We start from the raw sequence: 24,536 nt of genomic DNA on the forward strand, positions 1-24,536 counted from the left end.
GCCAAAAGGTGAGGACGGGAAATACTGCACTTCACACTCCCTCCCACCCACCACAGCGGGAATATTCCTCCACTGATCTAATTGCAGGAACCGTCTGTAAACAAAAACCTGTTTTGAACCTCCCATATAAATAGCAACCACAACATCTTGCACCATTTTAATGAACCCTGTTTTCTTCCCGTCAAATCCATCTCAGGAGCGTCGGAATCAGAGCATTTCCCCAGTGACAGCTCCATCCTTTAAACTCTGCAGATGAGAGAGCACGCGGAACAAGCTGTGCTGAGGCAGGATTAGGAGTTACCAGGGTGACACTTTGTAGTTTGGAGGATGCTGACAAGGAGCCTCGCCAAAGCACGAGGCCTTTGCTGGGGCTGAAGTGACACAGAGCCCCAGTTTGCCTCAGCTGTCACTGAATTGGCAAAGGAGATTGTAAATTCCCCCTCCCCAGGTCTTTGGTTCTATTATCTGTGCACGCAGCTGAATTCCTAGGGGCAGGATGTGGCCTCTGGCAGCAGGGATTTACCTTGGAAGGAGGGATGCTCCACACCTCCACCTTGGAAGCGCTGAAGTTCTTCACTTTCCCTTCTGTCAAGGTCTCTAAAGTGTTTCCTCCCACAGAGAAAGAGAAATAGCTGTGGCAGCAAAAGCAGGTTTTAATTTGCCCACCATTGGTTGACTATGTCAGGTTTCTTTCCCTTTTCCTGCAGGTGAAAATGAGTTAATGTGTTCACATATTTGCACCAATCAGGCAATTCTTGTTGGTCCACTGAGTGCTGGAAGCCAGCCACAAAACTTCAAGATCTGTCTCAGAAATCACTTGCCCAAACTTTGCCCCTTTAAGCCTTCCCTGCCCTAGCCCACAAATTCCTTGCTCAATTGCAGATCCACCACATACATACAGCCAATGGAGAGGCAGATCCCCCAGCCTGGAAAGCTGTCCCACATCTAGAGAGATTGACTTATGGTGTTTTCTCAAGAAACCAGACATTTTTCGTAAAAGCAGAGACTCAGCATCTCCTGTTTTCAATGGCAAAATAATAAAATTTTATTAATATGGCTGCAGCAAGAAAGCAGTCAAATTGTCAGTAAGAGATGACAAGGTGCTGAGGGCTGGACATTTGGCTGGACACCCACAGTGGACCCTGGGAGCTTGTTGAGTCCAGCTGTGGCCGCTCTGTGAGGGTGTCAGTGTCACTCGGGGTTTTTAGGACAACAGTGACATCAGAGGCAGAAACAGCCTCGTAAACCACAGGGAGGTAGCTCTTCCCAGAAGCACAGTGGTTTCCCTCATAAAAGAGCAGCAGGTGTTGGAGTGTCACCCAGGGACTTTGGCCACAAAGCCAGCAAAACTCAAGTGCCTTTAGTAAACCTCGGCTTCTCAGTGACCTCTGAGGGAGCAAACTTGCCAAGGCTAAACTGGCTGAATTTTAGGCCAAAGCCAACGATTTATCTGTGTTGGTTAGGCTCAAATCCTGGAGGCTTTATTGAGATTAGAAGAAAACTTGCTCAGCAGAGAGCAAAGCCAAAATTTCGCCTTTCTGAGGGCAGGGAGGTGCAGCTCTGTGGGAGGGCTTTGGGAAGGGTGGCACAGAGCAGCAGTGCTCAGAGCAGGTCAGTGTGGTACATCTGTGCCCTGATCCCAGCTCTGTGGGGCTTGTGCCAAATTCCAGTCCTTTCCATGAGAGAACTTTGGTTGGGAGTGGTCCTGAGGGGCAGCCACGGAGGTGGGAGCTGCGCTGCCTTGAGTGAAGCAGCAAATCTCTGCAAAACTCCCAGTGCTGCAGCACTGGGCGAAACAGAAATGTGTGTGTGTGTGTGTGTGTCAGAGAGGGAGAGAAGAATGCCTGGGGAGATGAGAAAGGCTGAAATGAGTCACTCCTCGTCTTTTTTGTCTAATTTGGTAGATAATACAGGGTGTGATGCTTCACTGCCTCCTCGCTGAGTTCCAGGCAGTCAATGAAAGGATCCAGCTGGATCCAGCCCTTATATGGAGCAAAATGAGGCCGGGACAAGCGGGCCCAGGGACGTGCAGGCGCCTCGGCCCCGAGGTGAGGCGTTCTTCTGCCGGGCAAAGGTTTATGCTTGTGACACCAAGTCAAAACTGGAGGTGTTCCACTTAAAAGTAGTGCTATGAAGCGGCATTTGACTCTTTATATAAATATAAGCCCGGCCAGGTGCAGTACCAGCAGCAGGGGGTGGCAAAGAGGGTAAATCCAGAAATCCCTGGTGGGGAGCAGAGCAGCCGGGGCTGTGCCCCAACAGTGCGGTGCCAGCAGGGAGAACGGGAATGCCGAGGAAACGGGATCAGGACAGCAATGTGGGAACTCCCTAAGCAGGGCTGGGCTCCTGACTAAACAGGGCCTTGTTCTCCAAGCAGGACTGGCTCCCTGAGCTTGACTTTACTTCTCAAGCCTGGCCTTGCTCCCTGAGCTCGATTTTGCTTCCCAAGCCCGGCTTTGCTCCTTTAGAAGGACTTTGCTCTCTGAATGAAGCTTTGCTCCCTGAGCAGGACTTGGCTCCTTAAACCGAGCCCTGCTCCTTAAACCGAGCCCTGCTCCTTAAACTGGGCACTGCTCCTTAAACTGGGCACTGCTCCTTAAGCCGGGCTCTGAGTCCCCCACAGGAATTCGGCGGGAGCCGCCATGAGCCCGGCAGGGGGCGCCGCGGTGCAGAGGGCGGGGCCGGGGGCGGGGCCGGGGCTGAGGGCCGGGGCTGAGGGCGGGGCCCGTCCCGGTGCCGCTCACTGCCCGCCGCTCCCGCCGCAGCGCCCGCAGCCCCGGGGCCACCGCGCCCCGACCCCGCGGCCCGGCAAGATGTGGCGGCGCTGGGAAGCGGGATGGGACGAGAAGAGGGAGCTGCAGGAGCTCAACTCCCGCCTGCGGGTCTTCGTGACCCGCGTGCGGGAGCTGGAGGAGGAGAACCGCTTTCTGGCGCGGGAGCTGGCGGAGCTGCGGGAGCAGGAGCTGATCGGGCTCCAGGTGCCCGAGCAGGAGCTGGCCTGGCTGCGGATGCAGCTGGAGGAGCTGAGCCGGGCGAAGCTGGAAGCGGAGCTGGAGCGGGACGGGCTGCGGCGGGAGCTGGAGGAGCTGCGGGCGCTGGGCGCGGAGGTGCTGGGCATGCGGCGGCGCCTGGAGCCCGAGCTGGCCGGGCAGCGGGCGCTGCTGGAGCGGCTGCGGGGCGAGTGCGTGGCCCTGGAGGAGCTGCTGCTGGAGCTGCAGGCCGAGCACGGGCACATGGCGGAGCGGCAGCGGCGGGAGGCGGTGGAGATGCGGGAGCTGCGGCTGAACCTGGCCGCCTTGCCGCCCCCCTTGGCCGGGCTGAGCCTGGAGGAGCTGGAGGAGACCTACGAGATGCTGCTCAACCAGAGCTGCCGGGAGACCCTGCTGCGCTACCAGGAGCAGATCCAGGTGCTGCAGGAGCAGGAGGCGCAGCGCAACCGGGAGAACCTGGAGCTGCTGCGGGAGGAGAGCCGGCAGTGCCGGCAGCACCTGGAGGATCTGCACCGCCAGGGCCAGGAGCTGTGCGCGCTGCGGGAGCGGCTGGAGCAGGAGATGCTGGCCCTGCAGGACCGCCACGGCGCCGAGCTGGAGGAGTACCAGGTGGGTGGGTGGCGCACGGGCCCCGGGGCTCTCCCGCTTCCCATGACACTCCTGTCACTCGCGTTTTCCCTTCAGTTCTGGTCCGTGGCGCGATGTGAGCCCGGCTTCCCTGTCCCTCCTCCTCGCTCTGCTCTGGGAGCTGCCAAAGCCGCTCTGACTCGGTGTGGTCCAGGCTCACTTTGCCTCTGGCAGTGGGATTTCCCCAGGCTGCAAGAGGAGGTGGTCCGGGCTCCCTTTACCTCCTGGCAGTGGGATTTCCCTAGGCTGCAGAAGGAGGTGGTCCAGCAGGAACCTCTCGCTCCCTTCTCTGTGTGGGCAGGGAGCCCCTCGGAGCCCCCCGAGGGGTTTGGGGAGAGCTGGGTGCGAAGGGTGTGACTGAGAAGGGAGACAGTGACCCTGAGGACATCATCCTGGTGACAGGTGCTCCCTTCCCGACCTGCCCTGGGCAGGTGGCCAGGAGCATGGAGCGGGCACACGGGCTTGCCAGGGCTCCTGGCAGGAGCGCTTGGGACACGGAGCAGCCCCTGGGAGAAAATGAACCCTGAGGCTTGAGGGTGGCCTGTCCCCATCAGAGAAATAATCTGCAATTTCTTTCTGTTTTACACCCATTCCAGTGCGCTTTGAGCCTCAGGAAAAGCTTGTGGTCCCCAGCGTAGTTAAGAAAAGTTTGTGTAGAGGCGAGAAGATGCTGGAGGTGGATGTTGGTGGTGTCAAACAGGCATACCCTGCAGCTGGGGTTTGTTTGCTGTCAGGATGATGGTGATGTTCCCTGTGCTGTGCGATCCCCCGTGGTGGGAGGATCAGTGTCCGCTCATCCCGCTCCGAGGGGTGGGCACGTATTAGATCATGCAGCCCATCCATCCATTTCCCGAGGGCAACATTTCTTTTGTTCACTGTTAGACCCTTTATTAACACCCTGCTGGAGCTCGGTGTGTGCCTGGACCCCGTGTTTGCCCAGCTTTGTGCAGATTATGGAGATGTTGGCAGCTGGCGGGGGACTGGGACCTGTTGCTGTGTGCGTGTCTGGTTTTTGTACTCTGCTGGGTTGTTTGGAAGCTGCATAGTTTGCAGATGCTGTGAACTGAGACAGATTAGGTATGTAAGAAGTAATGGGAAAGGCTCTTAACTTTTAAATTTTTTTTTTTTCCGTTTTTGACAGGACAATTCATTCTGACAGTCACATATGTAAACATTCCCAAAGCTGTAGAAGATGACATTTGTAAATCCCTCATTAATTAAATCTATCCAGCAGGCCAAAGCTGCTGAAAATGTAAAGAAGAAATAAACCTCTTCATTTTTTCCATTTTATATTTAAAATTTCTTAGATTTCCAAAACATGGCCTTCTTGCTGTCTATGTTTTTATTACGGATTTATAATAAGAGTCATCATTGCTCAAACTGAAAACCTCTAAATATGGAGTAAAGAGAACATTTTGTGTAGCTTGCTGTCCATGCCACAAGTTTTTCTTCTAAAGCCGGTGAGAATGGCTTTTATTTAACTTTTTCAGCTCAGCAAGGTGTTTTTAAACCAGTTTTCTGTGTATGTGGTTGTATTTTTAAAGAATTTTCTTTGAAAGAGCAACTGGAGAAACCCGTTGTAGATGCCAGCAATCTATTGCAGAAGTCAAATAATTAAAATAAATGGATGCCCTTGAATGGTCCTGATGCAGTGCTCCAAAATGGATTGTTATTTTGACACCAACATCACAGACTTCTCTGTTACTCTCATGGACATTTGGCATCTTTAGATTTTACTATTTGAAAAATAGTTTCAAATCTTAATAATACAAGAAGAAGAAAAAAGTGTATTGAAAATATCTGACCATTTCCACCGGAAATGAAATATTATCTAGATGTATATTCAGATATGTCATAGAGTTTATTAATTCTGAGTGGTCTTTTGTTTGGGTTTTAATGAGAAAGGCCTTTTTTGCAGTTGCCAGTCTCCTGTACATGACAAATAAAATCTTTTGCTCACATCCAGGAAGAAAAATTACGGAATGCCTAGGAGCAGCTGTTTCAGGTTTCGTTCTTGGGATCAAAGTTGTTTTTTTCTCACTCATTTCTCTTACTGGTTGAAGTATGTTCAGCATGGGTTTTAAACTACTCTTTAAAAAGCATCAATTCCGTGCTTATTTACTGTAGAGTGTCATGCAGAAATGATATGTATGTACAGATTAAAGTCAAGTTATTATTGTTCATTGCAGCTGCAATGGCAATTAGATTTATTCATATTTTCCATATATCATCCAGTTGCCTTATATGTTCATCTTTGCCTCCTGAACTGCCCTTATCCTCACTGAAGCTTTCAGCAGTGTTAAATAGAAAAAAAGTATTTGGAGTTATAATGTAGCTGAACCAGGCAGGCAGTAAATCATACACTGGAAAGTTTTCACTGCTCCTGAGTGCTAAAGGGATGAACTCAGTAGGTCTCTTCCATAATTTTAGCTGTGTGCCATGAGAATACTGATGCAAAAACTCCTGGTGGTTTGAGAACCCTGAATTATTTGGATGTAAATGTCCATGGCCCATCCTGCAGCTCTGAGATGAGGCAGGTATTTTTCACTGATAAGGGTGGGTTTAGGATCAGTTCCTGTGTCAGTGCTGTGAGCTCAAGAGAAGGAGCAAACATCTTGTCAAATGCACATTTAATGTCAATAGATATGTCATGTGCCTTTGTGCACCAGTTCTGAGCCAGCCAAGTGCAGGGTGAGTTCCTCCCCTGCTGAGCCATGAATGAGCTGTGGGATCAGTAAATAGTTCCAGATGGAAAGGGCTGGGGCCTGGAATCCTCTATTCCCTCAGTAGGTACAGCTTGGACAACCCAAGTAAATTCTTTCCCCCCTGCTGCCCTTCTAAAATTTCCCAGTGCTGCCTGGAAAGGAACACATGGAGGGTGAGAAAACAGTTTCTATTCCTTTACTTAGTCCTAGCAGGACATCACTGGGATTTGGGGGCTGTGATTGATGTGGCTGGGAAGCAGATCTTTCCAAGAGAGTCCTGTGTGAAGAAAACACCAGATCTGCCAAGCAGAGGTTACCTTCTGCAAAATGGGTTTGTTGGCTCGCAGTCTCCTGGACTTTGATGGATTGGTTTCTGTGCTTTTGGTGTGCTTGGAGACAGGACTTGAGTCCAGTTGTCTTCTGCTTTATGTTTGAGCATCAGTGATGGAGAGCTGGGTATCTGGCTGTCTGCCACCCACTCCATAGAGGAATTAATTCCTTTGGAGCTACTGCACAGCTGGCTGGGTTGTGTGGCCCCTTATGGTAATCATTGACTCCAGCTCTTGGATCCCCAGTGCTCTCCAGCCCCATGGGCACAATCCAGGTGGCTTTTCAAACCCAGACTGGAGAACCTGGGGGTGAGGGACTGAAGCTCCTGTTTGAACAGCCCCTGTCTGTCAGAGCTCCCCACACTCTGTAGTCCAGTGTAGAAATTTCCTGTATTGATTTTTCTGGGACTGCAGCATTTTAAATCTCTTTTTAAGGAATGCACTCACATGTATAGGTTATTCTGTGTTTAATTGTAGAGGCAAGAAACGTATGAATCATTTAACTTTTGTACCAGAGCTCTTAGGGATTGGTTTTCTTCTGCACCTTCTGCTGACTCCTGGTTCTGTTGCACCCTGGTCATTCTTGCTGGGTAACCTTGTCCTTTAAAAAACAGTCCTTTTACTTTTCTTCCCTTCTCCCCTCGGGATTTTCCATTGTGTCTGTGCTGTTCTTGAGCAGGATTGTTACCTCAGAGCTGCTGAATGTCTGCCTGGCCATGGGATGGTGCCTCCACTGGGGTCTGCAGGAGGCTCTTGGGGGTTTGTGGTGCTCTTTCAGATATGCAGATATGATTTGTCTTCTGCCATAAAAAGGGAATTTTAAGTACACGGAAGCCTGTAGGCAAGGATTGTTGTGTCAAGGGAAACATCAGTGTAATCCTTTAGCAAGAGCTGCAAAGGCAAATGAAGAAGGAAATTTATGTTCTATAGAGAACTGTACCCACGTGTAAAGGCAAATATAGGCAGCTTCCTTCATGGAGCTTTCTTTTTAGTTTTACTTAAAAAACCCCAAAACTATTAATGTTTGACATGCCAGCACTTTATATTCTTAGTTCTTACTCCTGCCTAGCACATCATGCTGGCATTAACAGCAGAGTCCCCTGCTGTATCTTGATTTTTATGCTATTGCTCATACTGTGATACTGGAGCACTTGCTGCCTATAAGTGATATATCTTGAATTTTTTAAAACTAAACCATCAGTGCTTTGATTTTCCAGTTTGATTGCAAAGCAGTTTTCTGGATGAAATCTAAAATACACTGTTGTGAATTCCTGTTCAGTGTTGTACATGTGTATGAGGTTTTGCTCTGTAAATGACATTTCAGAGCTCCTGCATAGTGCAGAGTGATGGGAACAGAACGGAATTGGCCTTTGTTGATATTTAATTTATGTCTTGCCAGCCCCCAGAACAAAGTGCAATCTATAGCATATTAGTTAGCAAGGTTAGATTTGGTACAAAAAAAAAAAAAAAAAAATATATATATATATTAAAATGACAATTCACCCTTCATGTGAGAGGTAACACCAGTGATTAAAGCATTTTCTAGTCTTTTCTTCCTTCTGCCATTTAGTGTGTGTGTATATATATATATAACCTTTGATATTTATTTGTGTTGCATAAGGTCATATATAGCTATTGAGATGAAAATGAGCAATCTTTTATCCATCTTCTGAGCAGCAGTTAGGACAGAGCTGGGTGGGCCTCAAAGCAGGCATCCAAATCCTGTAAAAAACTTGAAGGAGCCACTGGAGGTTCATCTTTACCTTGTGGGCACTGTGAGTGTCTTCAGATGCTCAAATTCCAAAACTGGTTTGAACCCACACATCTGTGGAACTGAAAATACTGGAACTGAAATAAGGTTCTCATGGCAAAACAATTGCTGAAATTTCTGATCTCAGGTGTGATTTAAGCATGTCTTAAAATGGCCAAATTAGTCACATATAAATCTTATAAAGAAGTGTATTTTCCTTGCTATGTGTGCTTAATAACTTTTGCACAGGGCATCTGAATGGGTTTAACTGAAATAATTTAACCAGCCTAGTAAGGAATAAAATGAACTTAGCATAAAACTTGCTTCAGGAACAATTTACTTCAGTTTGTTACATGGGGAGGTCATGGAGCTGATTTCTTCTGGTTTTTGAAGCATTAGAGCATTGATGTATTTTTGTATCAGTTTTTTTTCTTAATTAAAAATTTTATGTTTTAAGGCATTGAAGTGTACAGATTTTTATGTTCTTTCAAAACTAAAAATAATTTGTTTCTGTTCAGAGAATAATTGATGCCTTGGAAGAAGAAAAGCAGTTCCTGACCATGTCAATCACAGATTACCTGAGGGACTACCAAGAACTCCTGCAGGTGAAAGCAGGCCTCATCCTTGAAATTGAAACCTACAGGTAAGATTTGTGGTCACACTACTGTCTAGACAGAGGATAATTTAAATCCCTTTTTGTAGATGTGGGAGCCCCATTCATCCCCTTTCCAGCATTTAAAATATAAACAGTGACTTTGGGAGTCTCAAGGCTCTAAAGCCAATATAATTCATAGGAGTCCTATTAACTTGGTACAAATATAGTGGTATAGAAGAAACCTTCTTAGTCCTGGTCAAGTGGATATCAGATTGATGGGGATTTTTGGGGCAATATTTGGTTACAAGCTGAGGAGACAATATCCCTACATTGCAATCAATAAAACTTGAGGTTATGTAGTTGCCATCAACTTACTTGGCACATTTCATTTTTTAAATATGTTGATTAGTGACAACCTGCAGCACTGATGTGAGCTGTGAGTTCCACATCCTTGTTGCAGTTGTAGGATAGTGGGAAGACAACAGAAAAGTCTGTTTGATTAAGTCCTGGCTTTCTCCATCCTTGATTTGTTATGAAAACATGTTTAGATGAAGTGTGAGATAAGAGCAAACAACATCTCTGCTAATGGATCTTCAGGACTGTACCTCTCTCTAGCCACTAAGTAGTTGAAAAGCCTAAAATTGAAAAGTAGTGAGGTTGAAAAGCCAAGAATCATGATGTACATGGCACAAAACTGATTTGGAATGAAAAAAATCCTAAGTAACCCAAAACTGATGAACTGGAGGAAGATCCTTCCTTCTTGTAAAGATGATGTGTTTTTTCTACAAAACAGCACAATGTTTTCCATAAATTTCATTGAGATACTGATCTTCAAATACAGAGAGATGTGCAATTCTTGGGATAATTTGCAAAAATTTAATGTCAGGCTACTTCTCTGTTTTTTTGAGGAGACTGCCTCTGACGTTACCTTGTCTACACTGGGTGCATTATTAATATTCAGCCAGTGTAAATAGATGGGGTATTTCCAGTAAATACAATATGTGTTTCTGTGTCCTAAAGCATTAATGCTGTGTCCTGTGTGAATGAGTAAGTGTGGATAAAGATAGCACCAGTTGAGTTATGGGTGAGGTGTGTGGACTATCACTCCAATGATGCCTTTGAAATTTAGTTTCAGTTACATAACTGAAAACATGAGAAACTTGAAATAACTTCTGAGGAGCTTGGTAAGGAGTAGTGAGCAGAGAATGTCTTCATGAAAGAGCACCAAAACTCTGTTCAAGATGGCTTGAGAATGACTGCAAGGAGGCACAAACCAAGGCTGGTTTCTGGATGAGATAAAATCACAAACAGTGGGGAACAAGTAACCTGCAGTCACTTGATAAGAGCAGTATGTTGCTTGATGTTTGTTGGTGGAGTGGGATCCCTGTGGTCCTTGGAAAGCCAGTAGTGTCTGGAGCATTACTGTGGCAGTGGTAGCCAGTTGTGATCCTTGTCTCTGTGTGTTAATTCTGTTAACTTTGCTAAAAAACATGATTCTTCTGAATTTAATCCCAGCTCTGTTGTTGACCTTCACTGCTGCCATTAAACTTTCTCCCTTGGTTTATTCATCTGCAAAACAGGATTAGCACTGTCTCAATAACGGAATTATCAGAGTTGTTTTGATGATTAGTATTCATCCAGAACTAGGAATGATAATGCCCAGATATTCAGTTGTTTGAAAACCTTCTAAGCCCATGAAATTCTGGAATTTCTCCAGAGTTATATCACTGATTATCTGAGCATTATTGGTTTGTCTAAGGATTCCCTGCCCTGGTTAATGGAAGGAGAACAATTCAGCATCACCTGCAGTGTGTTTGTTGTCCAGTTAAGAGCTCCTTAATCTGTAGGGTTTCTTCACCTGGTGGATGTGAATGCAGCTTGGGTCACTGATGGCCTTGGCAAGGCAGATGTCAGTGGAAAAGTGAGCATCTGCCCACTGAAGATGAGATGAGAACAAGAGAATGGGCCTTGCTACAGATAAAAAACATGCAAATGCTAGCAAACAAAATTATTTTAAAATATCAGAAGCTGAAGAACTATCGTTCTGTGGTTTTACATTTATGCAGTTTTACCTATTCTTCTTCTCTTCTTTTTCTCCCTTTGTTCAAGAAAATAGTTCCTTCTTCTTTTGTGTCTCTGTCAGCCCTGCTGTGGGAGGGCACCCAGTCAGTAAGGTTGAGTAGGAGAATTCTGGACAGCTCCCTCATGTGCTTTTCAAATCCTGTTCCTCTCCCAGGTCTTTTTACCTGTGAAATAAAGGGCATGTGAACATAGATTCAGCTGGTTTTCACAGAGGATGCTGGCATATACCCTGGCTTATGCATACTGGGAACAAAAGGCTCCTATCCACACTCAGTGCAACATCCTGAACTTTCCATGGAGAGCTTCCCACCAAGGCCCTGGTGTTTCCTTTCCTCCTGGTCCTATAGGTTAAGGGTGTGGTAGCTGGTCTTGGAGCCTTCTTTTTACCTCCCACCCTGTGTTTTCTCTTTGTTTTACAACTCCTTCAGTTCTGTTACAAGGTCAGTTCTTTCCATTAGTCACCACTGCTCCTGGACTGGGAAGAAGGATCACTGTGGCAAGGAACACCCTTCCTTAAGGTCCGAGTGGATTTCCTCTCTGACTCTGCTCACCCTTCCTGCTCTGGGAGCCGAGATTCACTCAGGAAGAGAAATATGTGGCTTTGAGGATTTACACCTCATGGGAATATTCATTCCTAAGCCCTTTTCTCACTGTTGAAGTAAATATTTATCAAGTGTCTCACAGTTTTGTTCTGTGTCCTTGGAATCCTTCGAAACCACAGCTACTTAACTATGCTTAGGTTTTATTTCCAGAGAGAAGTGGTGAATTAGTCACCTTGTAAAACTCTTGATTTTAAAAGGAGATGGAAAACCTGCCTAGAATCTGAATTATTCTCAGGCCTTTCTCCTTACCTAGCAGAAACTTCTCTTCTCATAGCAGAGGCTGCCCAGAACCTGTACCAATAGGTTCAGGAGCTTCTTTGTCCTCTCTAAAATATGTTGTTCAAGGGTAAAATATTTCACATTGAAATTGCAGTGTCATAGAAGTGTTCTGTTCAGGTTAGCACCCTGCATTCTGAAGCACCAAAGGCTACACACCTTTTTTCTTTTTTATTTCCATGGCCATTGTTAGGATCTCTGAACACACTTGCCAGGTGAACTTGGACTTTGTGTTCCTCCATCAGCACTTCTGACCCTTTCCATGCCTTCCTCTCACAGAATCATCACCAGCATTAAGCTCCTCTGAGCTACTTACCACAGCTTTTTCAGTCAGTCTCATTACTTCATCCAATAGGCTCTACTCCTGTATGGGTTTTATTTTGAGAACACACTGAGTTTTCAATACCTGGGGAATTTAACATGCAGTTACCTGCTGTTATTCACACTGGGAGGATGGAAAAAGGATGTGGAATGGCCTTGACCCCCCTTCCTGGAGAGGTGGGATTTTTTTGTAACTCCTTAGCAAATACCCAGGATAGAGAGGATGAGTTTTTATGGCTTGCTGGCCAACTGCCGCATCTGAGATTTTGGGTTTCTGTAGTTGAAATGAAGTCATTACTGTCCCGAATGCACATAATAAAATTTGCACTACATCCTTTTGTTCTCTCTCCCCACCCCAACCACTTTATCTCCTCCTCCTGCTCTCATGGACTGGTTGTTTCTGTTGTCATCCAGCACAGGCTGACGAGCACCTCCCTGCTAACTTTAGATAAATGACATTAATAATGAGATGAGCTAACGGTGCAGTTGGATTATTTTCTGGTCTTAATTTAAGTGTTAGCAAAAAGGGACTATATGTCATTTGGAGCCTGATTTCCAGGAAGTAGCTGACATGGTTATTTTTTTTAGAAGACTACTGCTTGGGGCAGTGTTTTTTTTATTATGAGTGCTTAAAAGTTCATACAGTTGAAATTAATTTCTTTGGGCAGTTTAAGTTTAAAAGCAGACTTTACCACCAAGAGGCTATTATTGGGAAAGGATGCAGAGGAACAGAGAAGCAAAATGACTTGCATAAACTCAAGCTGTGGTCGAGCTGAGCAGCACAAGCTGAGTTTGCTGGCTCAGTACAGTACACTGCCCTTTCTCGTGCCAGTTTAGTAAGCCAAGCTCAGTTTAACATTTTCTTGGTTTTCTGATAAGCGTGAGGTCATACATATGATGAAGTGCCCAGTAAAACACTGATTCTCTGTCCAGTTTTACAGAGGCTTCAGGAAGTTTTGCCTTTCACTTTCAGTAGTAATACTTCAGATCCAGCTTTTCTGTGGGCTGCTGCCCTTTGCCATATACAGTTACCTCCTGGAACTTATTTTTAGTGACATCATACGTTGCTGCAGCAACTGGACAACTGTTGTTTTAACAGCAGCCAGAAATCCTTAGTCAAACTCCCCACATTCCTGCTTTCCTTCGTCATGGTTAACGCTTTCACTGCCAGCTCCTGGGTGTGTTTCTGCAGCGTCACCACCAGCTTCTCTGGCAGCTCTCTCAGAGAAATTTGTTTGGCATTCGCTGGCTTCATCAGATCAGATGTTTGGTCTTGGGAACATTACATGTGTTGAAGGGATCTAACTCCTCTGAACTTTCTCTCAGCTTGGAGAAAGATAAATTGCTTTTACTCTGGGTTTTTTCAACTCACAAAATAGAAGGAAAGATGCCCATCTGAGCCTGTTTTAGGTAGTTCTAACCCGGCTTTTCTTCTGGATCTACACAAATCCATCAAGGCTAAGAAAACCTTGCTAATGATATTTTGCTAGTGCCAAAGCTATCAGTCATGGGAAGTGTAAACAGGTGGTGCTTAAAACACCTGCTTTGTTAGTTTTGACATAAATGTCCAGCAGAGATGTTTGTACCCCAGTCCTAAGTGGCTTTCAGCTCCTGCCCAGGGAGTCAGAAGCCTTGGCTATCACAGCCCTCCAGCCTTCCTCTTGCCAGCTTTGATGTTGCAGCTGTGTCTTATCAGTGCAGAACATCTGGCATTCCCAAACCCAGAAATGCTGCAACTGGCTGGCAGAAGCAGCTAAACCCACCCAAGCTGCTGTGCTGACTGTGACATTGCCTTGCACAGGGAATGACCCTGATGTGGCATTTCCAGGCTGCTGCCCCTGCACTTCCTGGAAGTGTGGGAGCTCTTGGAGTGTCACTGCCAAAAGGGACAGGGACAGACAGAGAGGGCATTAAAGGAAACCAAGCAGCTCTGTCACAGAGAATTTCCCTACTCCTTTTTTGTGAAATGTCTTATGCTGATTTCCAATGGAACAGGAACTAAGAATAGTTAATTTAACACTAAATTGTTTACTTCAGCACTGTACTTGACAGTAGAAGTTATACTTTCCTTCATTTTTCATTTGAAAATGATAGAACTTGCAAATCCTCCTGTAACAGTTCCCTCACATCACATTTCAACACCACCTTTACTACTCTTACAAACAGGACGGTTGCTGTTATTATTTTTTTTTCATTTTTGTATTTTCTTATGAAACATCTTGCCCAGAGAAGCTGTGGCTGCCCCATCCTTGGAAGTGTTCCAGGCCAGGTTGGATGGGGCTTGGAGCAAGCTGGGATAGTGGAATGTGGCAACTACAGGATAATTGTTTCAATTTCTAAGACTTCTAAATATAAAATATTGTGCTTATTGTTCCCAGTATTTTAATGAAATGCCCTTTGTGTTTTGCAGAGCTTTGTTAGAAGGGGAGAGCAAGCCGTGGATTATATGGAGAGAAGAGATTGCAGGGAAACTGTCTGAAGGTAAAATATGAATATTAAAAAGTCAATTTTGAATTAAATGAAATATAACTGGAAATAATTATGTTATAGTGTTCCTGATGTATATTTTTATGAGTGTGTTGCAATGTGAATATTGAATTAGTTTTGAGTGTTAATATGTTAAATAAACATATTGCTCTTCTATATGAGATAGTTTATAAAATCATGGCTTGAGTGGAGAATGTAGGGAGTGATGTTCTGTAGCTCTCAAGAACTTTTGGATGCCCATAGGTCTTAAGAGAGTTCTGAACTATATAGCAAGAGGTGTTTAACAGCACGTGTAGTTAAAAATATGGAGTTCATCATCCTGAGGCACTGTGAGTGCTAAAAAGTTCACATGGGGTTAAAGAGATATTTTAGCAGAGTAATGAAAGACAAATCAAAGACTTACTAAATATAAAGATACCATTTCTATCTTAGGAGCTGCAAATCTCTGGAGGCTGTGAGAGTATACAAGGGAAGTATCACTATTTACTTGCCCTGTTCTTATACTCTTCCCTGTGTATCTACTCTTGGTCCCTGCAAACAGGATTTTAGACAAGATAGACCTTCACTGTGACTGCTGTGGCCATTGCAATTAATAACAGAATTAATCTGGATAACACTCAGGAGTTTCACAATGAGGGGTCATTGCTGTAGTCCCAGAAGACATTTGAAGGCTGTGTGAGTTGCAGGAAATGCAAGAGGCTCAGGCTGAAATGCTCACAGAGATCTGCCTGTGCTGTTAGATTGTGAGCACTGTGCCTGCATCTGGACAGCAGAGTTTGGATCTGGACTAGCCAGAACTTCTGCAGACAATGCTCAGCATATTCACAGAACAGGGAAAGAATTACAGAAATAATACAGGAGACACTACCAAAAATCAGAGGAGATGTGGTTGCTTTTCAGGAGTGAGAGATGTGAGTGGTGCAGTACTGGTTGGTCTTAACTGTCAGATATTCCTGGCACATTGTATGAATTTCTATAGATAGAGCCTAAAAGGTTCTTTGTTTCTCTCCCTTGTTGTGCTTTATTGTGTGGCTGTGAAGGGTTGTATTTGTGTTTGCACTTTCTAGTATGTGGTGGCAGGTGTGCCATTAAATGTCAGTAGGAGCTAAGAAACTTCAGGCCACTTAGGTTAATAAAACAAAAAACCCAGCCTGTGATATTAACATACATTATTTAATAAGAAGTTGTGAATGAACATTGGTATAAATACCAAAAGTGTAATTCCTCAGTAAATTACACAATACCCAGTAGTACACAACAGGTGCACAACAGGTAAAATTAGCAAGATCTTGCAACTTGAGAAAAAGCTTTGCTTTCAGCTTTAATGTAATTTATGCACAGACTTAATAACAAGCAAAACCTAGAGGAATGCTTTTACAAAGTTCCACTGAAAATGAAGATATTCTTTCAAAAAACATAGTGCATGTTTTTGTAGTTCATGACCTCTGTTTCGTGGTATTTTAGATACAAAGCACTATTTTAATGCTTGATCACCTGTTCTCTCTTTGCAGATATTATAAACACTTCCTATAACTACACTGATATTTACTCTACTTATCAAGAAAGAAATAGAAGTAAAGCTTCACCAGGTGCCAGGATCACTGACACGAGGCACAGAATGCCTGTGACAAACATGAGCAGCTCTGCACATTACTCTGCCCACTCCACACAGGCTGGATCACACACAACAACAGGCGGAAGAACTTTTGGAAGGGACCTGCTTGGTTCAACATATCGCCCTTCAACGACTGTCACAAAGGATGAAAGGATTGTAACAGACCACAAAGAACTAAGAACATTTACTCCAGACTACAGCAGCTGGAGAAGCACTGAAATGCAGCAAAAGAGGATTCCAGAAAGGAAGAAAACAGAAGTTACAACTTCATCCACAGTATCTTTTTCAAAAGAGTCAGCACATGCTGAAAGATCAGACAAGGACCACAAGCCTGATGCTGAAAGAAGTAAACCAGGCTTCACTAGATTTCCAGCTTATGAGCTGATTACCAATGCAAAACCAACTAGATATGAGGAAACTATAATTGAAACTCGGACCACACTAAAAGACAAAAGAGGAGACAGCAAACCAACTGATGAGAAGACATCTCTGCTGAAAGAAAAAGATAAGCTGCAGAAACAAACAAAGGATGAAAAAAAGAAAACTGATGAGAAATCTTTTATAGAAGAAACTGTTGATTTTGGGAGGAAGACTGAGCAGAAAAAATACATCCGTGAGGAGGTTAGCCAGAAGGTAACAGGGAGTGATACTTCTACTGCAAGAACTTTGAAAAGTGAAGCAACCAAAAAAGATGCAACTTTGACCTCGGATTCAAGAAGCAACGACGTCATTGAGGTACCAATCAGTATTGAAAGGCCTGCTCCTGACAAAGGGCCTCAGAGAAATAAAGAAATAAGGGTACAAGGTGTTAAAACTTCCATAGGAAGAGACACAGATGAACATGTAACTCAGTCTGCTGAAACTCGCCAAGTGAGGATTTCAGAAGCAGAGTCCAGTCTGGAAGGTCAAGAGCAAATTAGGGATGGGAGTCACAGAATGCCAACTGAAAACATAGCAGAGAATATTGTTGCTGACATTCTTAAAAGTTTCACACAGTCTTCTAGTTCACAGATGTCAACGGACACCAAAGTGACCTATTTTGATAAGAAAGAGCAAGAAGATGAAGGGAAAATAAAGACTGAGTTCACAGTGCAGTCTCAAGTTCAAGGAGACATAGCTATTTCTGATGAAGGTGACTTAGGGCACCTATCAAACCAGGATGTTAGAAAAGTGATTCGAGAGGGCATTGAGGGAACTCCTTCCAAGGAGGAGATAGAAGATATTGTCCATCACGGCCTGAAAGAAAGCGAGAGCGGAAAGAATGTGTCTGTGAATGTGGAGATTGTAGAGGAGCCACTGGATTACACCACCGATGAAAGGACTGATTTTTCAACTCCTTTCCAAGTAGAAGAAGTGGAGGATTCGTTCCCTGAGAGAGAGAGGCGTTATGGTGAAGAGGAACAAAACATCACCTTCACATATGAAGACGTCAAAAAGAAGAAACCGCGCCATGAGAGCTTCACTCACGTGGAAGAAGTAACAGAGGAAGATGACTCACCTATTGAACAGAAATATTTTGTATCTGTTCCTGATGAGCATCCTATTATTAATGAAAAAGATGATGACTCAATATATGGGCAAATTCATATTGAAGAAGAATCAACTATTAAATATTCTTGGCAAGATGAATTTTTGCAGGGCACACAAAGTAAGAGAGAGGAGGGTGCGAGGTCTCCAGAAGAAACCTATAAAGTGGTGGGGGAGGAAGCAAGTGCCCATATTTTAAAAGAGCATCCTGAAGGTGAAAGATCCCATGTTGAATCCATTGTTATTGAAAAAGAAATTAAAATTCCCCATGAATTTCAGACTTCAATAAAAGGGCTTTTATCCAAGGAAACGAAGGACCCTAAACATCAGTTGAAGGAAGCTTTGGAGCAGCTGGGGGGCAGTCTCCCAGAAAGTGTGAAAGAGGAACTCTCTGCAATAACAAAAGACAACAAAGTGGATGCTAGTAACTTGGCATTTGATATCAAAAAAGTTGATCAGAAGGAGGAGGGGGGCTCAGTGACCATTGTTGCTGAAGTCAATCTGTCCCAGACCCTTAACACTGATGAATTTGATGTAGATCAGCTTGGTGAAGTCATCAAAAGCGAGAAGGAGAAGGCAACAATACACTCCCTGAAGAAAGAGAGCTCAGATAGCAGCAGTGTAGAAGTTTCTTCCCACAGTGACAAATACACTCCTTTTGCTGACCAAGAGATCTACAGCTCATCCACGACGAGGCGGAGTGGTGGCACTGGCTATCACGCCACTGAAAGGGTTGTTTATGACGGTTCAGTTTCAGAAACTGCAGATTATGGAGAGGCCTCTCACTCATCACAATCAGCTGATGAGACCAAGTCCCAGAGGCGTGTCAGAGTTGGCCCAGCAGAAGTCCAGAGATTTGAACAGGTCCTGTATGAAGGGCCTGGTTCTGAAACACTGGAGCTCAGTGCTACAGAAGATCTTGTTCAGAGAGAGGGGCTGTCAGAATTCAGCCAATCTGTGAAGCACTTTAAACTGGGCCCCAATGAAATCCAAACCACAGAGCAAGTAATTTTTACAGGCCCTGTTACTACAGTTGTAGAGGAGATGGATTCTGGAAATCTTTCTCAGAAGGTCTCAACAGACTTCAGCAGGACCACAAGACGTGTCACGGTAGGATCAAGGCAAGTGACTGAAGACGTCTCTTTTGAGGGCTCGGGTTCAGACTCCCTGGCACTCAACAGCTCAGATGGCCTTTCCCAGGCTGAAGGGGCTGTGGATGTCAGCAGATCAATGAGGCACTTCAGGCTGGGCCCAAAAGAGGTTCACACTGAGCACGTTATCTTTGAAGGACCCATCTCTGGTAAAGTGGAGGTCAGCAGCACGAGGGACTTCTCACAGGCAGAAAGTTCAGTCAGACAAATCCAGATGGGTCCCCAGGGATTTATGACAGCTGAAGAGATCATCTACCAGGGACCTGTCTCCGAGCACACAGAAATCACTGAACTGGAAGACCAGACCCTTTCAGGAGGCTCAAGAGCTTTCAGGCATGTTAAAATAACTCCTGCAGGAACTCATGCTGAGGAAGTCATCTTCTCAGGCCCCATTGCTGGAGTGGTGGAAGATCTTTCACAAATAGCAGAGTCGTCTGAGAGCAGCAGCTCTGTGAAGCATATTAAAGTGGGCTCCAGGGAAACAGCTTACACTTTCCAAATGGATGTTTCCAATCTGGGTGGAGTATCTGCAGTGAAGAGTGGAGAACAGCAAGGGGCAACGCTGGTGTCCAGGCAGCAAGAGCAGCCACATGTCATCGTTGAAAGCAACCAGCTTGCAGGAAATGAAAGCACAAGAAGTGGCTACGTTCTCTCCAGTTTTTCCCAAGATCAGGGTGGAAAGGTGGTGGAACAGTCATTTTTTGATCAAACTGTGCAGTTGCAAAGAACAGTCGACCAAAGGTCAGATACTTCTGAAGAGAAGAAAGTCGCCTTTCTCTACCTGGACCATGAGGAGGAAGATGATGAGGAGAATGAGAATGATGGACAGTGGTTCTGAAAGGACTCTGGGATGAAGCCTAACTAGCAGCTTGTTTATACTGTGTTTTTTATTATCCTTTTTTTTAAAGAGAAAAAAAGGGATGGGAAAACACTCAAACTATTTCGATTATTAATGGTGGACTGAGAAGTATTGAATTTAAGCCACTATTCAGCACATTTTATTTTATTGGAAATTTTATTTTTGGGAGAGATCATGCTATTAATATTTTTTCCTCAGAGTTCTGTGTCTAATATTTTCAGATTTTTCCACCCATAGAGACAGAAATTTGCTACTGGGGAATTCAAAGGATTCTGTTTTTTTGTTTGTTTTATAGCACATCAGCTATTGAATGTGTGCTTGAATAGGACTTTTCAAATTATTTTTTTTCTTAATACTGTATTGTACTTGGTTACTACAATATTACTATGCAATTCTATTTGAATCTCAAGCTACTAACCACAAATTTAACAGAATATGAGACTAATGAGTGGTAGTAGCTGATTTTCAGATCCATTTCTGTGTACTTATATGCAATACCTAATGAATACTTTATAAGAGACAGTTACTAAAGCTATAAAATTAAATATGATCCTGTAGGATCAAACTAAGCATAGCAAGAATTGACAAAAGTGACATTATTTGTACAGCTTGAATGCAGTGCAAAAAAGAAAGAGGTAACACTGAGGAAAGAATTTCTCACAGTATTCCAGGTGAGAAATTGTGAAGTGTATGGTTAGACAGTAGTACATTTAATATATCTAAAAAGAAAACAAATTTAAAAACTAGACTGGATAGTGTTCACACTGAGGTAAGGAGAACTCCTTTCAGATTCAGTGGCTGTGTACATTAGTAACCTCAACTTACTTTGCAATTTATGGGTTACCTGATACTAGGTATTGCTAAAGGCAAGTGTGAAGTGTCAAACATGATTACATAGTGCCTAATTTCCTAACAGTGAAATTAGCTGATATGTGTCCTGTTAGAAGGAAACTTTTACAAATGACCTTGATGACACTTATGATCATTGTGTGTCAGCTCATTCCCAGATAATCCTTTGTTTACAAATAAGATGTCCTTTTCAATCACTCCCCTTGCAAACCCAACCTGAGATTTGAATTTCTTTTTCTTCCTTTTTTTTTTTCCTCTGAATGTAACATGTGCCTCAGGCCAAAGTTGCCTTCCACTTAAATTGTTTGCGAATAAGCTAATTTCACTTGGATTGCACATTGGTTGAATGAAGGACATCATTTCACTTTATAATTCAGTGACTTTATAAATTGAGCTTGGAAGCCAGCACAGCACCACTGGCTGGCCTGACCTGGGCGGTGCTGGCAGTAACAAAAATAGCAGCCAAAATATTGTCACTGGGGTAAGAAATACCATACCGGGCACGTATGGGAGTAACAGAGGTGAGAAGCTGCTATTTGTGCACACACACACTCACAAACACAAGCACACCCTCACTCACTGTGCCCACCTCTGCAGAGCAGACACACACCTGGCTCGGGGGCTGAGCAGCGCCGGCCCGGCCGCTGCTGACTCCCAGATTTTTCCCTGTGGTTATGTAAGCCCAGTTTTGTGTGTGCTGATCCATCCTAGAATCCAGTTAGACTATCTTAGTCTGGCATGACTCGTCACTTTTCAGATTCCTTACTATTAACAGAAGTAGATTTCTCAAAGCTGACTGCTGCTTTATACTATGAATGTAAATGCAAAGCTGAGAAGCTCCGTGCTGACTGACATATCCTGCTCTGCCAGATATAGGACAGTTTAATCCGTGTGTGCCTTATTTTACTAAGTTTGAAACTGTACAAAGGTATTAATGTTCCAAAGATTAACTCATTAGGTTTGTCTGCACTGCAAAATTTTCTGAATGTTTTCCTCATTTTGTCTGGAATCGTTTGTTGAAATTGGAAGTTCCACCTACAGCTGGAAAATGAATAGGAAACTGAGTTCTGTAGAAGCACTAAAGGAATGTAATCTAAGCTTATTTATACTGTTCACTGTGTAATAGATAATATATTTTCAAAATTATTCTTATATGCTCAGAAAAGATCTTGTGCTTCCATTTATAAATAGGATGTTAATTATTATAATACTTCTAATCTCATCCTATATTTTTGTTTCCTTAGTTGATTGTATGATTTTAAAGGTGGCAACATCTCTGTGTTTAATAATCATGTATAAACCAGAATTTTCCAGCTAGATGCCATGCTGCCAGTAACCAGATTCTGTACTTCAAGTATCAAATAACTGCATGAAGGAAGAAGTCAGGTCTGTACTAAGCAACCGAGGTAAAAATAATGAGTGTAAGTTTTTTTGAAATTTTATTCAAGATTTACCATTCTCTGTAAAGCACATACAAGAATATCTGCAGAAAATATATTTAGCTACCAACAAAAAGCTATTTACAATGCCAAGCCCATTTATTGAAACATTGTGGAATCTTTGACAGATTCAGGTGCTCCTTAGGAACAGTGATGCCAAAACTGTTCTGTTTATCTTCACCTGCTGAGAGGATTATAATGTAGGGTGAGGGAATAAACCAGTAAGGAGCAAGTGACTCATAAAATGTAGGTGCCCTTAGCATTGAAGGGTTAAAAAAAATTAAATATCAGTATTGCTTCCACTGAGGCAACAACAGCTCTTCAGAAATTCCTTTGCACATCACTGTCAGATGCAGTAGGTTATGCCAAGATACGTTTCTGTTTTGATAGTCTGGAGGAAAAATTTGTTCAGTGAACTTTATTTATATTTAAGAGCAGGATTTTAATCAATTATTGGAAGCTGGCTTATTGTAGAGAACTGGAAATGTGCATTAGCATGACATTAAAAAGATTTTAACATTTCAGGCACAGTTCCTTTGCATTAAAAAAGGCTGTGAAAACAAAGTTGCCTCACACATAAAAGTTTAAGTTTTAAAAAGGTTTTAATATAAGCAAACCATTTTCCACTTAGTTCTTATTAACCTCAGACATTTAGACATAGATAATTCTACCTTTAGACAACAGAGTGTATTTAGGTGGACAGTCATATCCAGCACACCTCATGGCTGCATGTGCAGAACTGGGGCTGTAGGTCCATGAATTACTAATGAGCAAACATAACCTACTCCCTGGTGTACTAACTCACCCAAGGTGATCACTTTCTGCATAGGAATGATATCCTGTGGCTGAGCAGATTGGTGACACACCCTCAGTCAGCATGCACTTCTGAAGCTTACTCATATTATGCTTTTTATTTAATAGAAATATAAAAACTTTACCGCTGAGTTTGGATTAAACAAAACGCTTTTCAAATATAATTAGCATTTTGGGGCGGGTGAAAACTATGTATTTCTATGCTGATATAGATCAGAAGTGGGGCACTGTTTTGTCAAATGTGTAAACCACTGGTCTAGGAAGCAAATGGAGCATAGAAGATAAAGAAGGACGTGTGAGATAGCGAGAGCTCTGTGCTGCTGGTGTTTGTGAACAGCAGGTGTTTCAAAAGACGGTCAGAATGTTGAACCTGGGTTTGTTGATGTCAGCTGTGTGAAACTTTGCAGGCAGCTTGTGTTCTGGTCATCTGCAATGAAACTGCGTTTTTTTGTGGTGGTATAAGCTTTGTGATTTTACACTTTTTCACTCTTGAGTATTAAACAATGAAAATCAATGCAGATGTTTCTCTTTCTTCCTGTCTCATGTTTTTAAGGCTGCACTGTCCAAGATAAAGGACTTAATGTCTGTAAATACCTTGCTCTCAGGCTGGGCTAATTCTGGTTCAAAGAATGAACCTCATTTTTAATTCCAGCAAAGATTCACCTCTTTCAGGCTGATAATAGAAATTATGGCAGAGCATGGCATGTTCCTTATTCCAACTGCACACAGCACCTGGGGACCAGCAGTGGTTGTGGAGAGCCACAGGGAGTGGGAGAGGCAGAGTGTAAAGCAGCACAGAAGGTGGAATTCCCTGAGCTGTCAGCATCATAATTGTCCTTGGAGCCTGGCACTTGACCAAGGTACGTCTTAACTTTTATCCTTTTCTGGTAAAGAAAACTGTTTTACACCCATTTAAATCTTTAATGGAAAATAATTTATATATGTATACACACACACACATAGATATATATATTTAAATGGTACCCCTCAGTGTACTGTGAAGTTCCTTTTTCTCTTTAACCACACAATTGATTTATAATGAAAATGTAATGAAACCCTTTAACCCAGTTTTCTCTTAATTAAAGAAATGGGTCAGAATGAGAGTTTATGTGAAGGAGTGAGACTTTCTGGAGAGATCCTCAATTTTTAATACACTGAGAAAAAAGCACACCTTCTCCATATATTGCAGAACAGGGAAGAAAATATCTGAAAGTGCTGTCTAAATCACAGCATAATCTCAAGATGGTTAAGTGATCAGCAAAATAGTTTCCACTGGAAATGGCCTCTGTCAGAAAAAGTGTGTTTGCAGGCTCTATTAAGTGAATCAGTATTGCTGTTAAAACTCTCAGTGGTGAAGATATGATTTCTCAGAAACTTGAAGTGTTTCTCTGAGCAGTGAGGAATGGAACTCAAAACGGGTTGATTTTCAATACATCAAAATTTTAGTTTGCTGGTTTTGACACACTTGTCAGTTGTAATAACTTTTTAAAGGTGCACTGAAAATATGAGGAGAGTTTAA

General features: G+C 43.5%; 1 protein-coding gene across 1 annotated transcript; it reads left to right on the forward strand.

The window, feature by feature from the left end:
- Positions 1 to 2,722: 2,722 nt before the first annotated feature.
- On the forward strand, positions 2,723 to 23,535 carry SYNM (synemin). The gene is made up of 4 exons (XM_039723554.1): positions 2,723 to 3,599; positions 8,920 to 9,044; positions 14,688 to 14,758; positions 16,276 to 23,535. Exons 1-4 carry the CDS (start codon positions 2,814 to 2,816, stop codon positions 19,893 to 19,895), a joined length of 4,602 nt encoding a protein of 1,533 aa, XP_039579488.1. The 5' UTR covers positions 2,723 to 2,813; the 3' UTR covers positions 19,896 to 23,535.
- Positions 23,536 to 24,536: the final 1,001 nt, after the last annotated feature.

The sequence above is a fragment of the Passer montanus genome, unplaced genomic scaffold (assembly GCF_014805655.1).
Source record: "Passer montanus isolate IOZ18808 unplaced genomic scaffold, ASM1480565v1 scaffold5, whole genome shotgun sequence".
NCBI classification, from domain to species: Eukaryota; Metazoa; Chordata; class Aves; order Passeriformes; family Passeridae; genus Passer; species Passer montanus.

Bases quoted from the DNA above. Each gene is read 5' to 3' on its own strand.
- SYNM (XM_039723554.1), top strand. From the start codon at position 2,814: ATGTGGCGGCGCTGGGAAGCGGGATGGGACGAGAAGAGGGAGCTGCAG. The intron at 3,600-8,919 runs GTGGGTGGGTGG...GTTTCTGTTCAG, and splicing joins CCGAGCTGGAGGAGTACCAG to AGAATAATTGATGCCTTGGA. The intron at 14,759-16,275 runs GTAAAATATGAA...CTCTCTTTGCAG, and splicing joins TGCAGGGAAACTGTCTGAAG to ATATTATAAACACTTCCTAT.